At 39.0% G+C, this 16756-nt stretch overlaps 1 protein-coding gene across 1 annotated transcript in view; it reads left to right on the top strand.

Moving 5' to 3' along the window:
• Window positions 1–11033: 11033 nt before the first annotated feature.
• LOC124082036 (cytochrome P450 7B1) overlaps window positions 11034–16756 on the top strand; it is a 181093-nt gene continuing 175370 nt past the window's right edge. Inside the window, exon 1 of the mRNA XM_046428475.2 lies at window positions 11034–11317. Within this exon, the coding sequence (XP_046284431.1) occupies window positions 11220–11317 (98 nt within the window). The 5' untranslated portion in view covers window positions 11034–11219. The remainder of the gene's footprint in view (window positions 11318–16756) is intronic.

A 16756-nucleotide genomic window follows, 5' to 3' on the forward strand; every position in this document is an offset into this window, starting at 1 on the left:
ATTTATCCTCCAAAGTTTGTGTGTTGGAAACTTAATCCCCAGTGGGACAGTGTTGAGAGGTGAGATCTTTAAGACTTAATTAGGTCATGAGGGCTCTAGCTTTATGAATGGATTAATGCCATTATTGTGGGAGTGGGTTCCTGAGAAAAGAATCAGTTTACTTCCCTTCTTCCTCCAACCTGTGTTCTCTTGTTCTTCATCTTCTGCAAGGGGATGATGCAGCAAGAAGGCTCTCTCTAGATGTGGGCTGCTCTACCTTAGGCCTCCCAGCTTCCAGAACTGTAAGAAATAAATTTCTATCCTTTATAAATTACCCAATCTCAGGCATTCTATACAGCAACACAAGACAAAGACAAGCTCCATGTGCTATTTGTGTGTCTGCCTGTCTATCTATCTATCTACCTACCTACCTATCTCAGAATTAGAAGAGTAGAAAAGCAGAGTAAAGGCATTTACACACTGGCCCTGTGGAGAACGTCAGAACCCCAAAGGAGTGAGGAGGCTGTGGGAATGGGGCCATGAAGGTGGTAGAGATAGGAAGTTGGTTACATATAGGTAGGATTGATCAAAGAAGTAAATACATTGATGATGATGGAATCAAACTTTCTTACTTTCAGAGGAGGAAGACACACACACACACACACATATACAGGCACATGCATATACACAAACACACATGTATAGCTATATACACATTTTCAAATATGCTTTTCTATTTAAACTTAACTTTTTAGTTTTAATTATCAATTTCTATAATACATATACGTTTATTTATTTAATAATGTGCCAATAATAATTATAATAATATCTTAGTTCAGATAAAAAAGATAACAGGTCTCATGGTCATACAGAATATAAAAAATTAATTTCAATTTATATACCTATTTTTATAACAGAAAGATATAAAATGTTATCAATAAAAGACCTTCAAGCATAAAAATATATTATGTTAGGATAAAATTTTGTGGGAGAAATGGAATGGAAATATGAGTTCAAGGAGAAAATGGAACAATGTAAAATTTCTGGCTGTTAGAGAAGAGCTTATTCATGTATTTTTTAAATTGATGGTGATGGGCAAAAAGTTGCTATAGCACCTGGATTGGAGAGATACACTGAAAAATAATATTATTACAATTTTGCTATCAAATAGTTAAAATATGTCAGAGATCATGTTTTGAAACTAATTCTAATTTATGATGGAAAGAGTTCATCATCATCCTAAAAATGGACAGGAAAATAAATAGAGTTACCAAAAAATGTTAAAAGGCATGAAAGCAGCCCCTAAAGATAGATATTTTATCCACATTTGAAGCTAGAGAAATGCAGTTTCAAAAATTAATTAATCTTTATGAGATCACATTAGTAAGTGATGAAACTGGAAGGGCCTACTTGACTCTAATCATCTAAATTTCCTTCCATACCAGTGTTTCCCCAGTTTTTCTTTACTCTGTTCCATTTCTTGTCCAGTTCATCTTTCCAACTGTTAGCCAGGTCACCACATCAATCTAAAACTCATAAAGTCTTGGCTTCCCCAGTGCTCTCCCCTAACTCCCCCTCCACAGTCCAGGTTGGCTATTAAATGTGCTCTGTTCCATGAGTTCTCTGCAAGATCCAACATGTCCACCTGACATGCTGATTCAGGTATTTGTTTCTCCAAATTTCCTTTCTTCACCTTCACTTTCCTAGCTCTTCCCACAATGTGTAAAGTCTAATTCCTATAAAAATCTCTTATTTTCATAATATGGATCATGACTCTGCTTCCTAACACAATTATTGTTACCAAAAGTAATTCCAGAGTATAAGATCTTAGTACTAGGATTCTAGAATTAGTTCCCTAACTAGATTTAAAGACACTAATGAATCTGCTGCCAATGGCAAATGGGGCACTATTAGTCCATAAAGTGCAGTGGAAAAACACTACTTAAATTACCTAGCACCACCCAGAGAGACCTTGCATGTCTAAGTGGTTGCAGGCACAGAAGAATTTAAGGCAACAAGTAAAATTATTGTAGATTGATTCGACAATTTCTAAAAGAGCTGGAGCACCTAGATGGGGGAAAAGGAAGCTTTTAAACATCTAAATAATTTTCATGAACAAATAGCTCAAACTCTCAAGGTTCACATCTGTTGTAATACCTTTTTTTTTTCCCGAATCATCACTATTTCCTCTGATCTATTAACTTAAAAAGAAAAAGCAATTCATCTTCCTTTTTAGAGAATACTGTGTGGCAGTTCAGTACCACACAAAAGAGAGAGATGCAGTAGTACTACAGTTGCATTCAAGGTGATCCTAAAGAATAGGTGTGAAGGGAAGTCCTTCCAGTAGACAGAACTTCAGGCAATGTACCCGATGATTTTCTCTGCCTGGAAAGAATGACGGTCAGATGTATGTAACTACAGGAATTGATGGGTAATGGTTAACAGTTAAGTTGTATGGTCATGTATGTAGAAGAAAAATGATTGAAGAACTGTTGACAAGGAGGACTAGGGAAGGGGTATGTAGATAGATTTATCCAAATGGGCATAAAATGTCAACTTTTTTTTTTTGGTTACATGTGAATGTTACCCATAGAATAAGATCTTAATAATTTGCTTCTTTCCTCAGTTATTCCAGTCCTTGATCAAAAGGTTTATGAACAAGATGGCCATGGTATTAAAGATGGAGATTATACAACTGCAAGTTATTAATCTTTCTGTGCCTGCTTTTTCGTACTGAAATGGAGATTATAAAATTATCTGCACACCAGGGTTGTTGTGAGGTTTATATGAAAAAACTGCACACAAAAAGCATGTAATAAGTGATTAATAAATAGTGAATGGTTCATATACCTGTTTATTTTATTTAGTATTGATTGATTGATCTGTGTACACGTACATATGTAAGTGCCAAATACAGTGAATTCCCTGTGTGAGGATACAGTAGTGAACTCGACAGGCAGTCTCTACTTACAGAAGGTGGTATTCTGGTGAAAAGATACTTGATTCATTACAATGAACCCTAATTCTAAACAGACAGACACACATGGTGCCTGTTGTTAGGGAGGCTACAGGTTATATGAATAAATTGACGATAATATTCAGCTCACTGGATTATTAAATGGTCAAATGAGAAAATGCTTCATCAAAGTCAAAATAAGTACATTTTTTCATACATTTTTATTATTTATTTATTATTTTTGTTATACACTATGGCAGAATACAAGTCATTTCATATTATACATATAGAGCACAATTTTTCAAGTCACTGATTGTACACAAAGTATTTTCACACCATTTGTGTCTTCATACATGTACTTAGGGTAATGATGTCTAACTCATTCCACCATCATTCCTTCCCCCTTACCCCCTCCTTTCCCTCTCTCCCCTTTGCCCTATCTAAAGTTCCTCCATTCCTCCCATGCTCCCCGCCATCGCCATTATGAGTCAGCATCTCATATCAAAGAAAACATTCAGCCTTTGGTTTTTTGGGATTGGAGTAATACACTTAGCCTTATATTTATTCTCTAACTCCATCCATTTACCTGCAAACGCCATGATTTTATTCTCTTTTAATGCTGAATAATGTTCCATTGTGTATATATACCACAGTTTCCCTATCCATTCATCTACTGAGGGGCATCTGGGTTGGTTCACGGTTTAGCTATTGTGAATTGTGCTGCTATAAACATTGATATGGCTGTGTCCTTGTAGTATGCTGATTTTAAGTCTTTTGGGTATAAGCCGAGGAGTGGGATAGCTGGGTCAAAGGGTGGGTTGGGGATGTGGCTCAGTAGTAGAGTGCTTGAGCCCTGGATTCAATCCCCAGCGCACATACACGTACACATAAAAAAATTGATTATTGATTCAAAGATACAGAGATGCAGAAAAAAGTAGAGGGTAGAATTCTAATATAAACTCCAATATCTGTGTGAGTTTCAGAAGATCCTTAAAACATTGTTTGACTTTGCTGCAAGGGTGTGGGGTATGTAAGTGCTAGAGGCCTTGCTGAGATCCTTGCTGAGACTGGCAGTAAGGATCTAGATGAGGAAGAGATTTCCAGATGGTTCAGAACTGGTAAAGGAGAAACCAAAACAAAGAGACAAGGGAAAGGATAAAGAAATTTGAGGTCCTCAAACACCCAAAGGCAGGAAGAAGAAATTCTGAAAAGCCTAAATTAGCTCTTCTGCCTTTCTAGAATGAAAAGCTAGTCCATAAACAGGGAAGAGACAGGTGAAGAAAAGGCATAGCATGTCTAGGAAGAAAAGGCATAGCATGTCTAGAAATAAAACTATCGATGTAGAAGGGAAACATGCTGATATCTGTCCATTCAGATATGCTCTGATTGTCACTATACTCAGGGGTTCTGTGAGGATGGTTGGAGAGGACATCACTCTCCCCTCATTTCCTTAACATCTACTTACATTCCTGAAAAAGAAAATGATTCCTGTCCCTTTTAAAAAAACATTTTAAATTGTTGTTCTGTTGACAATGGTTATTATATTTTGAAAATATCGCATGCTCATTATTTAGATGAAATTTTTGATAGTTACTTGGCATGGGGCACCCCAATTGCTTGCTCAAATGAGATATGAGTTGAACTGCTTTGCATTTCAAAGGCGGGAGGTATGAAGAAAATTCTGGAGGCAGTGTAGAACCAGAGAGACTGAACTTTGCCAGGGGGAAGCATAAGATATCTATCCTGGCCCAAGAAGACTGGGAAACAAAATATTGAAGATTCTTTGGATAGTTATCTGTGAATATTATCAGAATTAAAATGGGGTTACTTTTTGCCAAAATATAATTTTAAAAAGTAAATAAAGCCCAGAAGTTGTAAAGAAGGGGATCTCATGCATGACTGACTGACAACAGTTAACTATTCACAAAAGACTCTGCTAGAACCACAACCTTACACAAAGGCCCCTGCAATCCTACATAGAAACAACTTCTGCGGACTTCTCCCCAATAACTGTCTGTTTGATCTGGGATGGATGCCTTCTTTGTTATTGATCCCTATAATCAGATGCTATCACTCCAAATAGCTTATGTAATCCTCTCCCCCTTGATTCAACCTATGATCATGCTCATAGTTGCTATAGTATCCACACTTCCCTGGCAAAACTCTGCTATTCCCAAATAACCTTATTCATCTTTAGAGAATCTTTCTCTCTACATTGCTTAGGTCCTCAGAGAACCAGCCTGGTCCAATCCAAAATAAAATGCTTTTGAGTTTATAAAATGTTCCCTTAGTGAACAGGACTAGCTAGGGACTGGGGGCGGAAGGAATGGTTCTCGTTAAAAGAAATTCTGGGACAGCCTTGTACTTTCTGTCCTGGGAAATCTGGGTTCAGGGATAATCGGGAAATGAAATGTTGAAAGAGCCAGTATGAGTCACAGACAAAGAGACTGAGTCTTGAGAGTTGGCATGGGAAGTAGGGTCAGATGAGAATTTGAGAATGAAATAAGGTTTAGCACGGGATTGAGAATTTATAAACCAGAGTATTTAAAACTTAAGTGTGTATAAGCAATGCCAAAACTATTAAACAAGAAATGACAAAACTCTCCAATCCTTCCCTTCCTTTTGGAGATAATCAGAGCCATCTGTTTCACCATTTTTAAAGCTGCTTCAAAATAATTATATTCAGGGCTTACCTAAAATCGTACTTTATATATATATATATAAAGATTTAAATGGAACTACACTCTCTATTGTTGGGTCACTTTGCTCATTCAACAGGATTTTACTTAATAAGATCTTTGCCTACCATGTCTATGTGTATCCTGCACTAGACTGAGTGTTAGATTAATACTGCAAAGTAGTTTCATAGAAGAAAAGAAAATGAAGAGAAAAAAGGTACAACAGTTTAAATTGCAAAGAATGACATATTAATCAGTAACATTGTATTCTGATATATTTTTAGCCAGATTTGGTGCTTACATCTGCAATGCCTCACCATTTACTATGTGCCAAATTAAACAATAACTTTCAGGCTTGTATCAATCTCAGGATATATGGTTATTGCTATCTCAGCTGAAATCAGACCCTGAATACCAGCATTCAGGAAAGAAAAAAATGACACATTTTACAAAGGGCAGAAGTAATACATCAATAAGCTAACACCTCAGTAGGTTGAATTTGTCTTCTGAACTCATTTCTACTTATGCCCTATGCCAATGAAGCAGAAGTTGCTGAACTGACAAAAAGGGAGAAGCTTCAGTCATTTCCATTGTTATATATCTACTCTTCACAATTTAAATCTTATAAACCTATAAGGAAGGCAATTTCATATCATTATTTATTTTTTTTCAAATATTTATTTAGTTGTTGATGTCTATGTGGTGCTGAGGATTGAACCCAGTGCCTCACACATACAAGGCAAGCACTTCACCACTGAGCTACAGCCTCAGCCCCTCCTACCATTTCTTTCCAATGGAAAAACTATCCTCAGAGGTACCCAAAGGCCAAAAGAGAAGCTCAATTCTCCCCATGGGGTACATCAGTTATGGACAACTCAAAGTAAAAGCTGGATCCATAAAAACTAAAGAATGATTGAAAAGTTATAGTACAGGGTTAGTGAAAGAAAGCTCTACAGAGAGCAAAATGGTACAATGAAAGAGGGGCCACTTCATGTCAGAAATAGCAGCTGAGGGGGGATGGTGGAGGATGGGAAAGGCAGCGGAGCACAACAGACACTAGTATGGCAATATGTAAATCAATGGATGTGTAACTGATGTGATTCTGCAATCTGTGTATGGGGTGAAGGTGGGAGTTCATAACCCACTTGAATCAAAGTGTGGAATATGATATGTCAAGAAATTTATAATGTTTTAACAACCCACAATAAAAAATTAAAAAAAAAAAAAAAAAGAAACAGCAGCTGAGTAACCACTCTTTGAGTCTTGGTTTTATGTGAAAGAAAATTTAGGTTGAGTATCCCTAATGTGAAAATCAAAAATATTGGGCTGGGGACATAGCTCAGTTGGTAGAATGCTTGCCTCGCATGCACAAGACTGGGTTCAATTCCCAGAACCACCAAAAAAAAAAAAAAAATGTGGACTCTGACATGATGCCTTAAGTGGAAAATTCCACCCCTGATCTCATGTGACAAGTCACAGTCAAAACACAGGCATACTAATAACATTGCACAAAGTTACGTTAGGCTATGTGTTTAAGATGTATATGAAACCTAAATGGATTTGGTGTTTAGTCTTGGGTCTCATTCCCTAATTAATCTCATTATGTATATGCAAATATTATAAAATTTGAAAAATCTGAAATCTAAAATATGACTGGTCCCAAGCATTTTAGATAAGGGATAGTCAATTCGTACAATATCTATATCAAAGATTATTTTGAGTGTTAGAAAAAACAAGGTATATAAAACATGCAGCTCATCTTCTTTTCCTTCTTCCACTTCTTTTTGTTTGTTTTCTACTTGTAGTGGAGGTCTTCATTTTAACAGAAGGGGTTAGAAAATCAGAGCTGGTTATGATAGAACTTATGGTCAGGGGAGGAGAGCAGCAGTCATTGCTTTTAGTTATAAAGTATTATGCTTTGATATGATGCAAAACTCAGTCTATATTTTATGTCAAAGATGACAGGCCCTTTCAGGTTTCAGCACTCAACCCTGATTTAGGGATATTGGGAAAGAAATATGTGGAATTCCACTTTGGCATTCCCCACAGTGATACTTTCTAATGTTTTCCAACAACTGAAGCCCCTTTTCCTCGCACATCATTTGCTTCACAGGAACTCACAAGATTGAAGCCATATGGGTGCTTGTTCTTAAATTCCCCCACCATCACTTCACAATCTCATGCCAACTAGTTTCTTTTCTTACTTTATCCAAATTAATCCCTTAATCCTCTGCATCTTAGCTTTTTGAAGGAAGTGTTACTGTGTTCATTTGTACAGGTCCAACAGACCAAGCGCAGTGCCATAGATACAGTTTGCATTTAACAAAAGTTGTTGACTAAGTAGGTGAACTAGGGGGTTTCAGTTCAGTGTAATAGTGTTTTCAGAGTCTGAGCAGGAGAATTAGGATGACCAGGTTGAAATGTAGGGTAAAATTTCAAACAATCTCTCTCTCTCTCTCTTCCTCTTCTTCTTCTTCTTCTTTTTTTTTTTTTTTGGTACTAAAAATTGAACCCAGGAGTGCTTAACCACTGAGCCAGCCACCTCCACAGGCATTTTTATTTTTTATTTTGAGATGGAATCTTCAAAAATTGTCTAGGGCCTTTGTAAGTTGCTGAGGCTGGTCTTGAATTTACAATCCTCCTGCCTCAGCCTCCTGAGTCACTGGCATTACAGGTGTGCACCACCATATCTGGCTCAAACAGTCTCTTGAGAATCAAAAAAGAAGCCCTAGAGAGAAGTAAGGCTAGAGTTCAAGCCTGAATGCTATATTAAAAAGAGAACAAAGGGGGATGGGAGTGTGGCTCTGTAGTAGAGCAGTTGCCTAAGAGGCCTTATGTTCAATCTGTTCAATCTCTACCACTGGGTCGGGGGGAGGAACATGACAAAAGAAAACAAAGAAAGAAGCTATTTGTATTAGTTCATTTTTTGTATCTATAACAAAATACCTGAGATTAGATATTTGACATACTTTATAAAGAAAAGAGATTTGTGTAGCTCACAGCTTTAGAGATTCCAATATGAGGTCCCACTGATTCAGCTTCTAGTAAGACTCCCCTTGGCTACACCATGTCACAGTAGATGGCATTATGGCAGGAACACATGAGAGAAGGAAAAAAAAAATCACATGGAAAGACAGGAAGCCAGAGATGAATTCAGGGTGAGGCTTGATCTTTTATTGAGTCACTTTTAAAAGAACCAGGGTCCCCCTGAGAACTAAGGACAGTGCCTGCAATGACCTCATCAACTCTGTCCCTGACCCATTAGGCTCTACCTCTCAAAGGTTCCACCACCACACTGAAGACCAAGCATCCAACACAAAAATGCATCCAAACCATAACACCATGTCAATCACCTGGTAAATGGGGGTCACCTCGACTGCTGGGGTGAGGCTCTGGAGTACAGACCCACCATCCTGACACTCATGGTTATTACCTGAGAGACTCTAATGCATCATCTTCTCCCTTTATTCCCTCTGCTTTTACATCTGCTTTTGTTTCTATTTTCTTTCTCAGTGTGTTTCACAATCAATACTTTCTGAAGAGAAATGATAAGATTAGGCCAGTTATCCTCTGGTATTGAAGACATTTCTTATAAAGACATCTCAAAATCTTAAGGTCCAGCCCATGATGATTCCTTTAGATTTGACTGTTTATCTAATTAGTGTGTTGAAGGTACATGAACATTAGCAACCAACCAATGTCGAAAGAACAGTGGCTGATTACTTAAGAGAACTGGTGGTCAGCTAGAATTTTACCGTTGCTATACCCGTCAGCCTTATGAACCTATGTGTTGGAATTAAGGTAGGTCTGCCAGATTTAGATTTAGCAAATATAAGGATCTGGAGATAAGCTTGAATTTCAAATGTACTACAAATAATATTGGATGAAATATTTGGGACATAATTATATCAGCTAAGATGGTTCTTGAGCTGTATCTTTATAGCAGGAAAAACCGACTTAGAAATAATGTAGGTGTAGTAGGAACATGTGATGGAAAGAAAGGTAACAAAAGAGTGTCAGAAGTATGGGCAGAAAAGATGAATTACAAAAATGAGTTGGGGACAATTTCTAGAAGCAAGTGGGATTTGAACTGGGCCTTGAGAGGTAGGTAGAATTTTAGTATTTAGGAGACATGACCATTTTTCAGGCAGAGGGAACATCCTAAACAAAAGTATGAATGGTTGACACTGAGCAACACAATGGCTCCAGCTTTAGTGTGTATCCTATTGTACTAGTCAGGGTAGTTGTACCATGGAGATAAATTGTGGCAGCATCTCATCAGGGGTGGAAGATTTATGACTTTATCAAAAAGAGTTCTGGGTAAAGTGAAAGCCAGTCAGCGTTTTAGGGGATGTCAGATTAGGAAAGTCCAAGATCACAGGAGATGAGTTTTCAAGCTATTGTGTGACAATTCTGAGAAGAATGGAGATAAAGTCTTGCATGATGCAAAGGTCACAGATATTTCAAAATAGACCAAGGGGGCCTGGGACCACGGCCTACTATTGTAATCCTAGCAGCTCGGGAGGCTGAGGCAGGAGAATCGCAAGTTCAAAGCCGGACTCAGCAACTTAGCAAGGCCTTAAGCAACTTGGTGAAACCCTGTGTCTAAATAAAATCCTCAAAAGGATTAGGGATATGGCTCATTGGTAAGCACCCATGGGTTCAATTCCCAGAAAAAAAAAAAAGGCCAAGTTTAGAAGGGTAAGAATTTATCTACTGAAACCAGGATGAGTTATATAGACAGACTGAGCTTCACTGTATTTTCTACAAAATACTACTTTAAAAACTTGTATCACAATTTGTGAAGGAAAGTTTATGTGTGCAAAATATCTGGTGGATGATCATTACTCGGGAATAGATATTTTCCAAATTTCCTCCTTATTCTTTGTTAGTACAACCTGTGGGGCTTATGGCTCTCAACTGTGCTGTTCGCCATCACTCCTCTTACAAGCTAGCTCTATAAGGATCCTGTGCTTAATCAGGATTTCTGACAGAGCACAGCCCTGGCAGGGGCCTTTGGATACAGTAGGCCCTCAACAAAAACGTGTGAGTAAAGAGGGTGTTAGAAGGAGGTGAACAGGAAACCACCTGGGGCACTCCTCAGGTACCCGCGGCTGGCCCAGCTCCCAGGGGGTCTCCAAAGACTTCGCCTGCGTCAAAGCGCAGAGGCCAACTTTCCAACCCTCACAGGAGCAGGGACAATCGCTCCTCCCGCTGGGTACGACTTCCAACTCAGAGGAGAAATCCCCCTCCTCCAGGCCTTCCTAATTCCTTACCCCCGCTCGGTTGGCCCTTCTTCCTGCCCCTAGGAGCACAGACGCAGTTTTCCAGAAGAGGCCGGGCGGGAGGGGGTGACACAGCGGGGCGGTGCACGTGGTTGAGGGGTGGGCGGGGGGAGGGGAGTCCACTAACTTTGTAATTCAGCCTCCGAGACCCGCGGTGACATTCCTGTAGGCGCCGCGGGCAGGCCAGCTTCTCCTTCCTGGACCTGGGGGCGCCGCTCAGAAAAGCGGTCGCAGTGTGCAGAGTCACCGCCTGCGCTGGTCCCCCTGGGCTGCCCATCGCGGCCCCGCGCTCACTGGAAGGCGAGAGACCTGTCCTCCAGAATGGGCTACTTCTCGGTGGAGCCGCTCAGCCTCCCAGGCCTGGCGGTGGCGGTAGCTCTGTTACTCTTTGCCCTGTGCCTGCGCTCCAGGCGCATCAGGTAAGCGCCCGGGCCTTTGGGGACACGCATGCGCCTTGGGCCCCGCGGCCCGCGCGCGACCCCGATGGAGAAGGGAGCCCCCTCCATGATTTCCAGAGTAGACAGAACTTGCTCCCGGCCACTGGCGTTCTTTGGGAGCGTGTGTAATAACAAAGGCGTCTTCCCTCTCTTTCTCGTACATAGGCATACGGGTTGAAGCTCTGGGACCGAATTCAATTTGCTGCTCCAGCTTAGGTTGTAATAATCCCAATGTTTGCAGTGTGCGTTGTGCATCGCGAGTGGCTTTCGCACAGGCACATTTTTGTGCCACGTTTCTGAATTGCTGCTTTATGGCCTAGAATTCATAGAGCGTTTCTGGAAGGGATTTATTTGTTTGTTTGTTTATTTATTTATTGCATTTCATTCACTTGAAATTAATGTTTCAAGGAAATGTTGGTGGGTGGGAGGGACAATGAAATCTGGGTATCTGTGCCTCGGTTTACCTGAATGTACCTTGTCTGCAAAAATGGAATAGTAGCACTTAACTGATGGGAATTTTTTGAGGAGTAGTTGCGTTAATAGTGTGAATATACCATTGCTTTATTTTTATTAGGACAAGAAAATACCACAGCCTAGAAGTGTGTCATTTCTTTAACTGATTTGAAACAGGGAAGTAGAAAAAAATCATTCACCTGGAATTTATCTTCTTTTTTCCTCTGTCTCCCCGTCCCTCCATACTAGTACAGTTTTCGTGCTTTTTTATTTTTTATTTTTATTTTTAATGTGGTTCAGGGAATCCAACTCAGGGCCTTGCACATGCTAGGCAAGCCCTCTACCATGAAGCTGCAACCCCAATCCTAGTTTTTGTGACTTTTAAAAACCAAGCAGGTAAGTTTTGGGGGGATGCAATTGATATTTTTAACATACATATTTACAGATATATGTATCAATGTATACAAGTATATGTACATGTGATAGTTTGTTCTCAGTGGTTTTTGGAAAAATGGCACTATTGTACAGGGTATAATTATCCATTGACATTTCTAGAATGGCTGCAGGTGAATACTCCAGATAAGAGTACTTGCTTTTCCTGCCATTCGAATTTTCTGGATATTTCTGGAATGTGCAATACCTTCTCCCAGTGAGAGGCCTCTTTTCCAGTGGCTGTGCTCTTGCTTTAGAGCAAAAGATGAGTAGGACACTTTAACTTCAGTGTTATGTGATTCAGTGGAGGTTCCACTTTCTCTATTTGCAGTATAAACCAAAGCCAGTGAAGATATAATTCTAGCTATCTTTTTATTAAAAGAGAAGGTGGTAGACAAGAAGGCTATTTGTTCCACTCCCACTTTACATGCAGGGCAGGAACAGACAAGCTGACTAGGGCGTTCTGGATCATTGATGGTCACTGGGGTAAGAATGTGAAACTTGGGGGAGTAGTTGGGAAGGCAAAAGGGCAGGTAAACTTTCTTTCCAGCATTCTGAAAATAGATTCCTCTTACTCTGCATGGCTAAAAATTATTTTGCTGAGGTATTCATGTCACCAGCTGCCAACTTCTTCATACCAGAGAGACTCTATTTAAAAAGTTTGATACACTGCATTTCAGAATATACGTTAGCTCCATTTGACCCAGTACCTAGATAGTCCTGTTCTTTAGTGCTGCTGTTTCTGGTGTTTGGAAGTTTAATGCTCTCGGAAAATGTCTGAAGTCACTACTAAGAGGGGAAACCATGATTGAGAGTCCCTTATATATTCTTACCAATATTTTTATGCTTATACTAATATGACTGAATATGTGTTAACAACAAAAGTAGAATGTACTCTGTTGCAACTTTTTCTACTTTATGATACATTTTACACACCTTTCTATGTCAGTTTATAAAAATCATTATTTGTAATGATTGTAGAGAGATCAGTCACACACACACACACACACACACACACACACACAATAATGAATATCTTTGGGCTCATGTGAAAATATTTATGTAGGACTGTGGAGTTGTTATCAAAATGTATATGAGCTTTATATTTTAATAGATGTTGTCAAATTTCCCTAAGTCCCAGTTTATGTTACTTCTAATCATCTATATAAATGTAAACTTCCCTACATGCTATAACTAATAATTTTAATCATTCTAATTTTATCAGTCTCATACTACAGAAGATAAAATTTATCTTTTATCCCAATTTCCCCTTGCTTACTTCCTCAAAAAAGGAAGCTTGGATATCTTTAAAGGATAAGTTCTTTGTTCTTCTATAACTTGTTTTTCTCTTGTGTTCTTCATCTGATCATTAATGATTTTTCACATACTTTCGTACCTACTACAGTTATTTTTACTATTATAATTCATATTCATTTGAGAATTTCTAGATATACCTTCTTGTTTAGAAAGCACTTTTATATCACAACATGATAAAACATATTCACCACTGTTTTTCCTTATAATTAAATTACTTTATTTTATTTTATTTATTTGGTGCCAAGGACTGAACCCAGTGGCGCTTAACCACTGAGTAACATCCCCAGCCTTTTAAAAATATTTTACTTGGAGACAGGGTCTCACTGAGTTGCCTAGGCCCTCACTAAGTTGCTGAGGCTAGCTTTGAACTTGCAATACTCCTGCCTCAGCCTCCTGAGCTGCTGGGATTATAGGCATGGGCCACAGTACCCAGCTCATCTACTTACTTTAAAGAGATTTTATATATACATTTTTATTCTCATTCCATTTTTATTATTCAAACAACTATGTGTAAAAAGTATGTAATATAGATAGCATATTATAGGAACGTTGGATGTTCTGATGTAAAAGTTTCAATGTTATATAAAATTAGTAAAATGAAAAACAAAAGGTGAAAACCAGCTCAGAAGGTATTTGTTGTCTACCTATCATTGATTCTGACTCTTCTTGCTGAGCATTCTGAGTTCCCTTCCCCCCCCTTCCATCCTTCTTTCCTTTCCATCCTTCCATCCTTCCATCCTTCCCTCCATCTTCACTCGCTCCCTTTCTTCCTGAGACAGGGTCTCACCCTGTTGCCCAGCTTGGTCTGGACTCCTGGGTTTAAGTGACCCTCCCACTTATGCCTTCCTAGTTGCTGGGACCACAGTCACAAACCACCATGCCTAGCCACTTTGATTTTCTTTTGTGCCATTCTTTTCCCCTGTTGAGAAAATGACTGTTAACACTGTCAACCACAGAAGCCACTGTAGTACTTTTCTGGGGAGACATCATCGGGTTGTCACTATGGGGCTGATGGGAAGTGGCTAGAATCAGGATGTAGTTTTGACAGTAGAGTCAACAGGATTTGCTAATGGTGGGTAAGGGAGAGAGAGGAATCAACAATGAAGCTTAAAAGTTTTATTTTTTCAGGTGGGTGAATGGTGATGTCATTTCCTGAGATGGGGAAATTATATATGTAATTTTGTCATTCAGCATGGGACAGTTCTTTAAGAATTTTCATCCTTCCATCCTTTGTTTTCTTTTGTTTGTTCTTCACTGAGTATACATATATTTTTTCATATTTGGTTATCTGTGGAAATGTTAGATGAATCCAAACCTCACCATTTCTGGTATACAAATTCTATATCAGACATTCAACGGTGGTTATATGTAGGTAATGTGTTTTTGTGGATTATTTTTCTTTTCTTTTTTATGCTTATAGGCATTTTAATATTTTTTTTAAAGAGAGAGTGAGAGAGAGAGAGAGGGAGAGGATTTTTTTTTAATATTTATTTTTTTTAGATTTCGGCAGACACAACATCTTTGTTTGTATGTGTTGCTGAGGATCGAACCCGGGCCGCACCCATGCCAGGCGAGCGCGCTACTGCTTGAGCCACATCCCCAGCCCTATAGGCATTTTAAAATCACATCAATATTTTAAAATTGTGTGTGTGATATGTACATTTAGCACCTAGAAAAAGATTAATGTGTCTTAAGGTAAAGGCTTTTCCACCTACATTCACTTTGGGAAATTGCTACTTTCTTAAAGTAATTTCACCTTATTTTTTTAAACATTTCTATCAGTCATATATGAGCTTTTCAGTTGCTTCACATCCTCACCAATGTTTGATAAGGCTAGTATATCGGCCTGTAAGCATGATCCTTCTAGATTCTGGATCATTGTCTTCCTATGAAGTATTGAATTTTGTTTTGGCATACAGACACATTTCTGTCTGATTATCTTGAACTTGTGAAAGCTTAGTTTTATCCTTTATCAAAGGGAGTCTGTGGAAACTTGAGATACTGACAATGACTGCCTTCTTTGATGGGGCCATGATCTGAATGTTTAGGTCCCTCTAAATCTCATGTTGAAATCTTGCCCCTCACACAAGTGGGGGACCCAGTCAGACAGACACTTCCATAGTCATGCTCCTAAGCAGAGGATCTAACAGAAAAAACAGACATGTGGACACAGGGGGCACCCATCGTTAAGAGTGAGCAATACATGGACAGAGGAGGAGATAAGGAAGGGAGGAAATTCCAGAGACCACAAAAAGAAAAGGCCAGAATTGCCCCACTGGATTCCTAGTTCTGGGGACCCTTCTCTTCAGAGAAGTCTGTCTCTGTATCTCTGTCTCTTTTCAATAAACCTACTTCTTGCTTGCTAAAAATAAATAAATAATAATTAAAAGAAAAGAAATGTTGCCCCTCTAAGTGATAATATTAGAAGATGAGGGCTTCCTGAGAGCAAAGCAAGAAGGTGGCCACCTGAGAATCAGAAAACAGGCCCTCACCAGATACTGAATCTGCTAGTGCCTTGATCTTGGACTTCCCAGCCTCTAAAACTAGGTCAGAGCTTTCCCTTGTTTGTAAGTCATCCAATTTATGGTATTTTGTTATAGCAACTCAAACCCTGAAATCTGTCTCCCTGGGGATGGATAGCTCGTAGCTTGGCCTCCAGGCAAATTCCTTCCTCTGAGTTCTTTGTAATCTTACCTGCAGATGCACTCCTCCAGGGTTGGCCAAGATTTTTTATGAGTGGTGTTCATATGCAAATTTTTTGGTTGTTCCCCTCTTGGTTTAGATTTTTCTCCTTGATTTCCAGCCACTTCATACTCTGAAACCTCAAGGCACATTGTAACTTTTTGCTTTGAGTGATGTTGTTTACGGTGGACCTCATTCAACATGGGTCTGTTCTTTCAGAGTTTTCACTCCTTCATTACATTATCTTTTTCCTCCATTGAATATAAAATTTTAAAAAATATTTAGTCATCTATGGAAATGTTAGGTTAATTCAAGCTTCACCATTTCTGGTATGAAATTTAATATCTGAGGTTCAACAGTGGTTATATCTAAGTAATGTGTTTATGTGGGTCATTTTCTTTTCTTTTTACTTCTTACAGGCACTTTACATTGCCTTGTTTAAATGTGCATTTCTAGCTGGGTGAGGTGGCGCACACTTGTAATCCCAGTGATTTGGGAGGCTGAGGCAGAAGGAGTGCAAGTTCAAGGTCAGTCTCA

The sequence above is a fragment of the Marmota monax genome, unplaced genomic scaffold (genome assembly GCF_021218885.2).
Source record: "Marmota monax isolate L192 unplaced genomic scaffold, Marmota_monax_Labrador192_F-V1.1 WCK01_AAM20220418_F8-fsc00044, whole genome shotgun sequence".
Lineage (NCBI taxonomy): Eukaryota > Metazoa > Chordata > Mammalia > Rodentia > Sciuridae > Marmota > Marmota monax.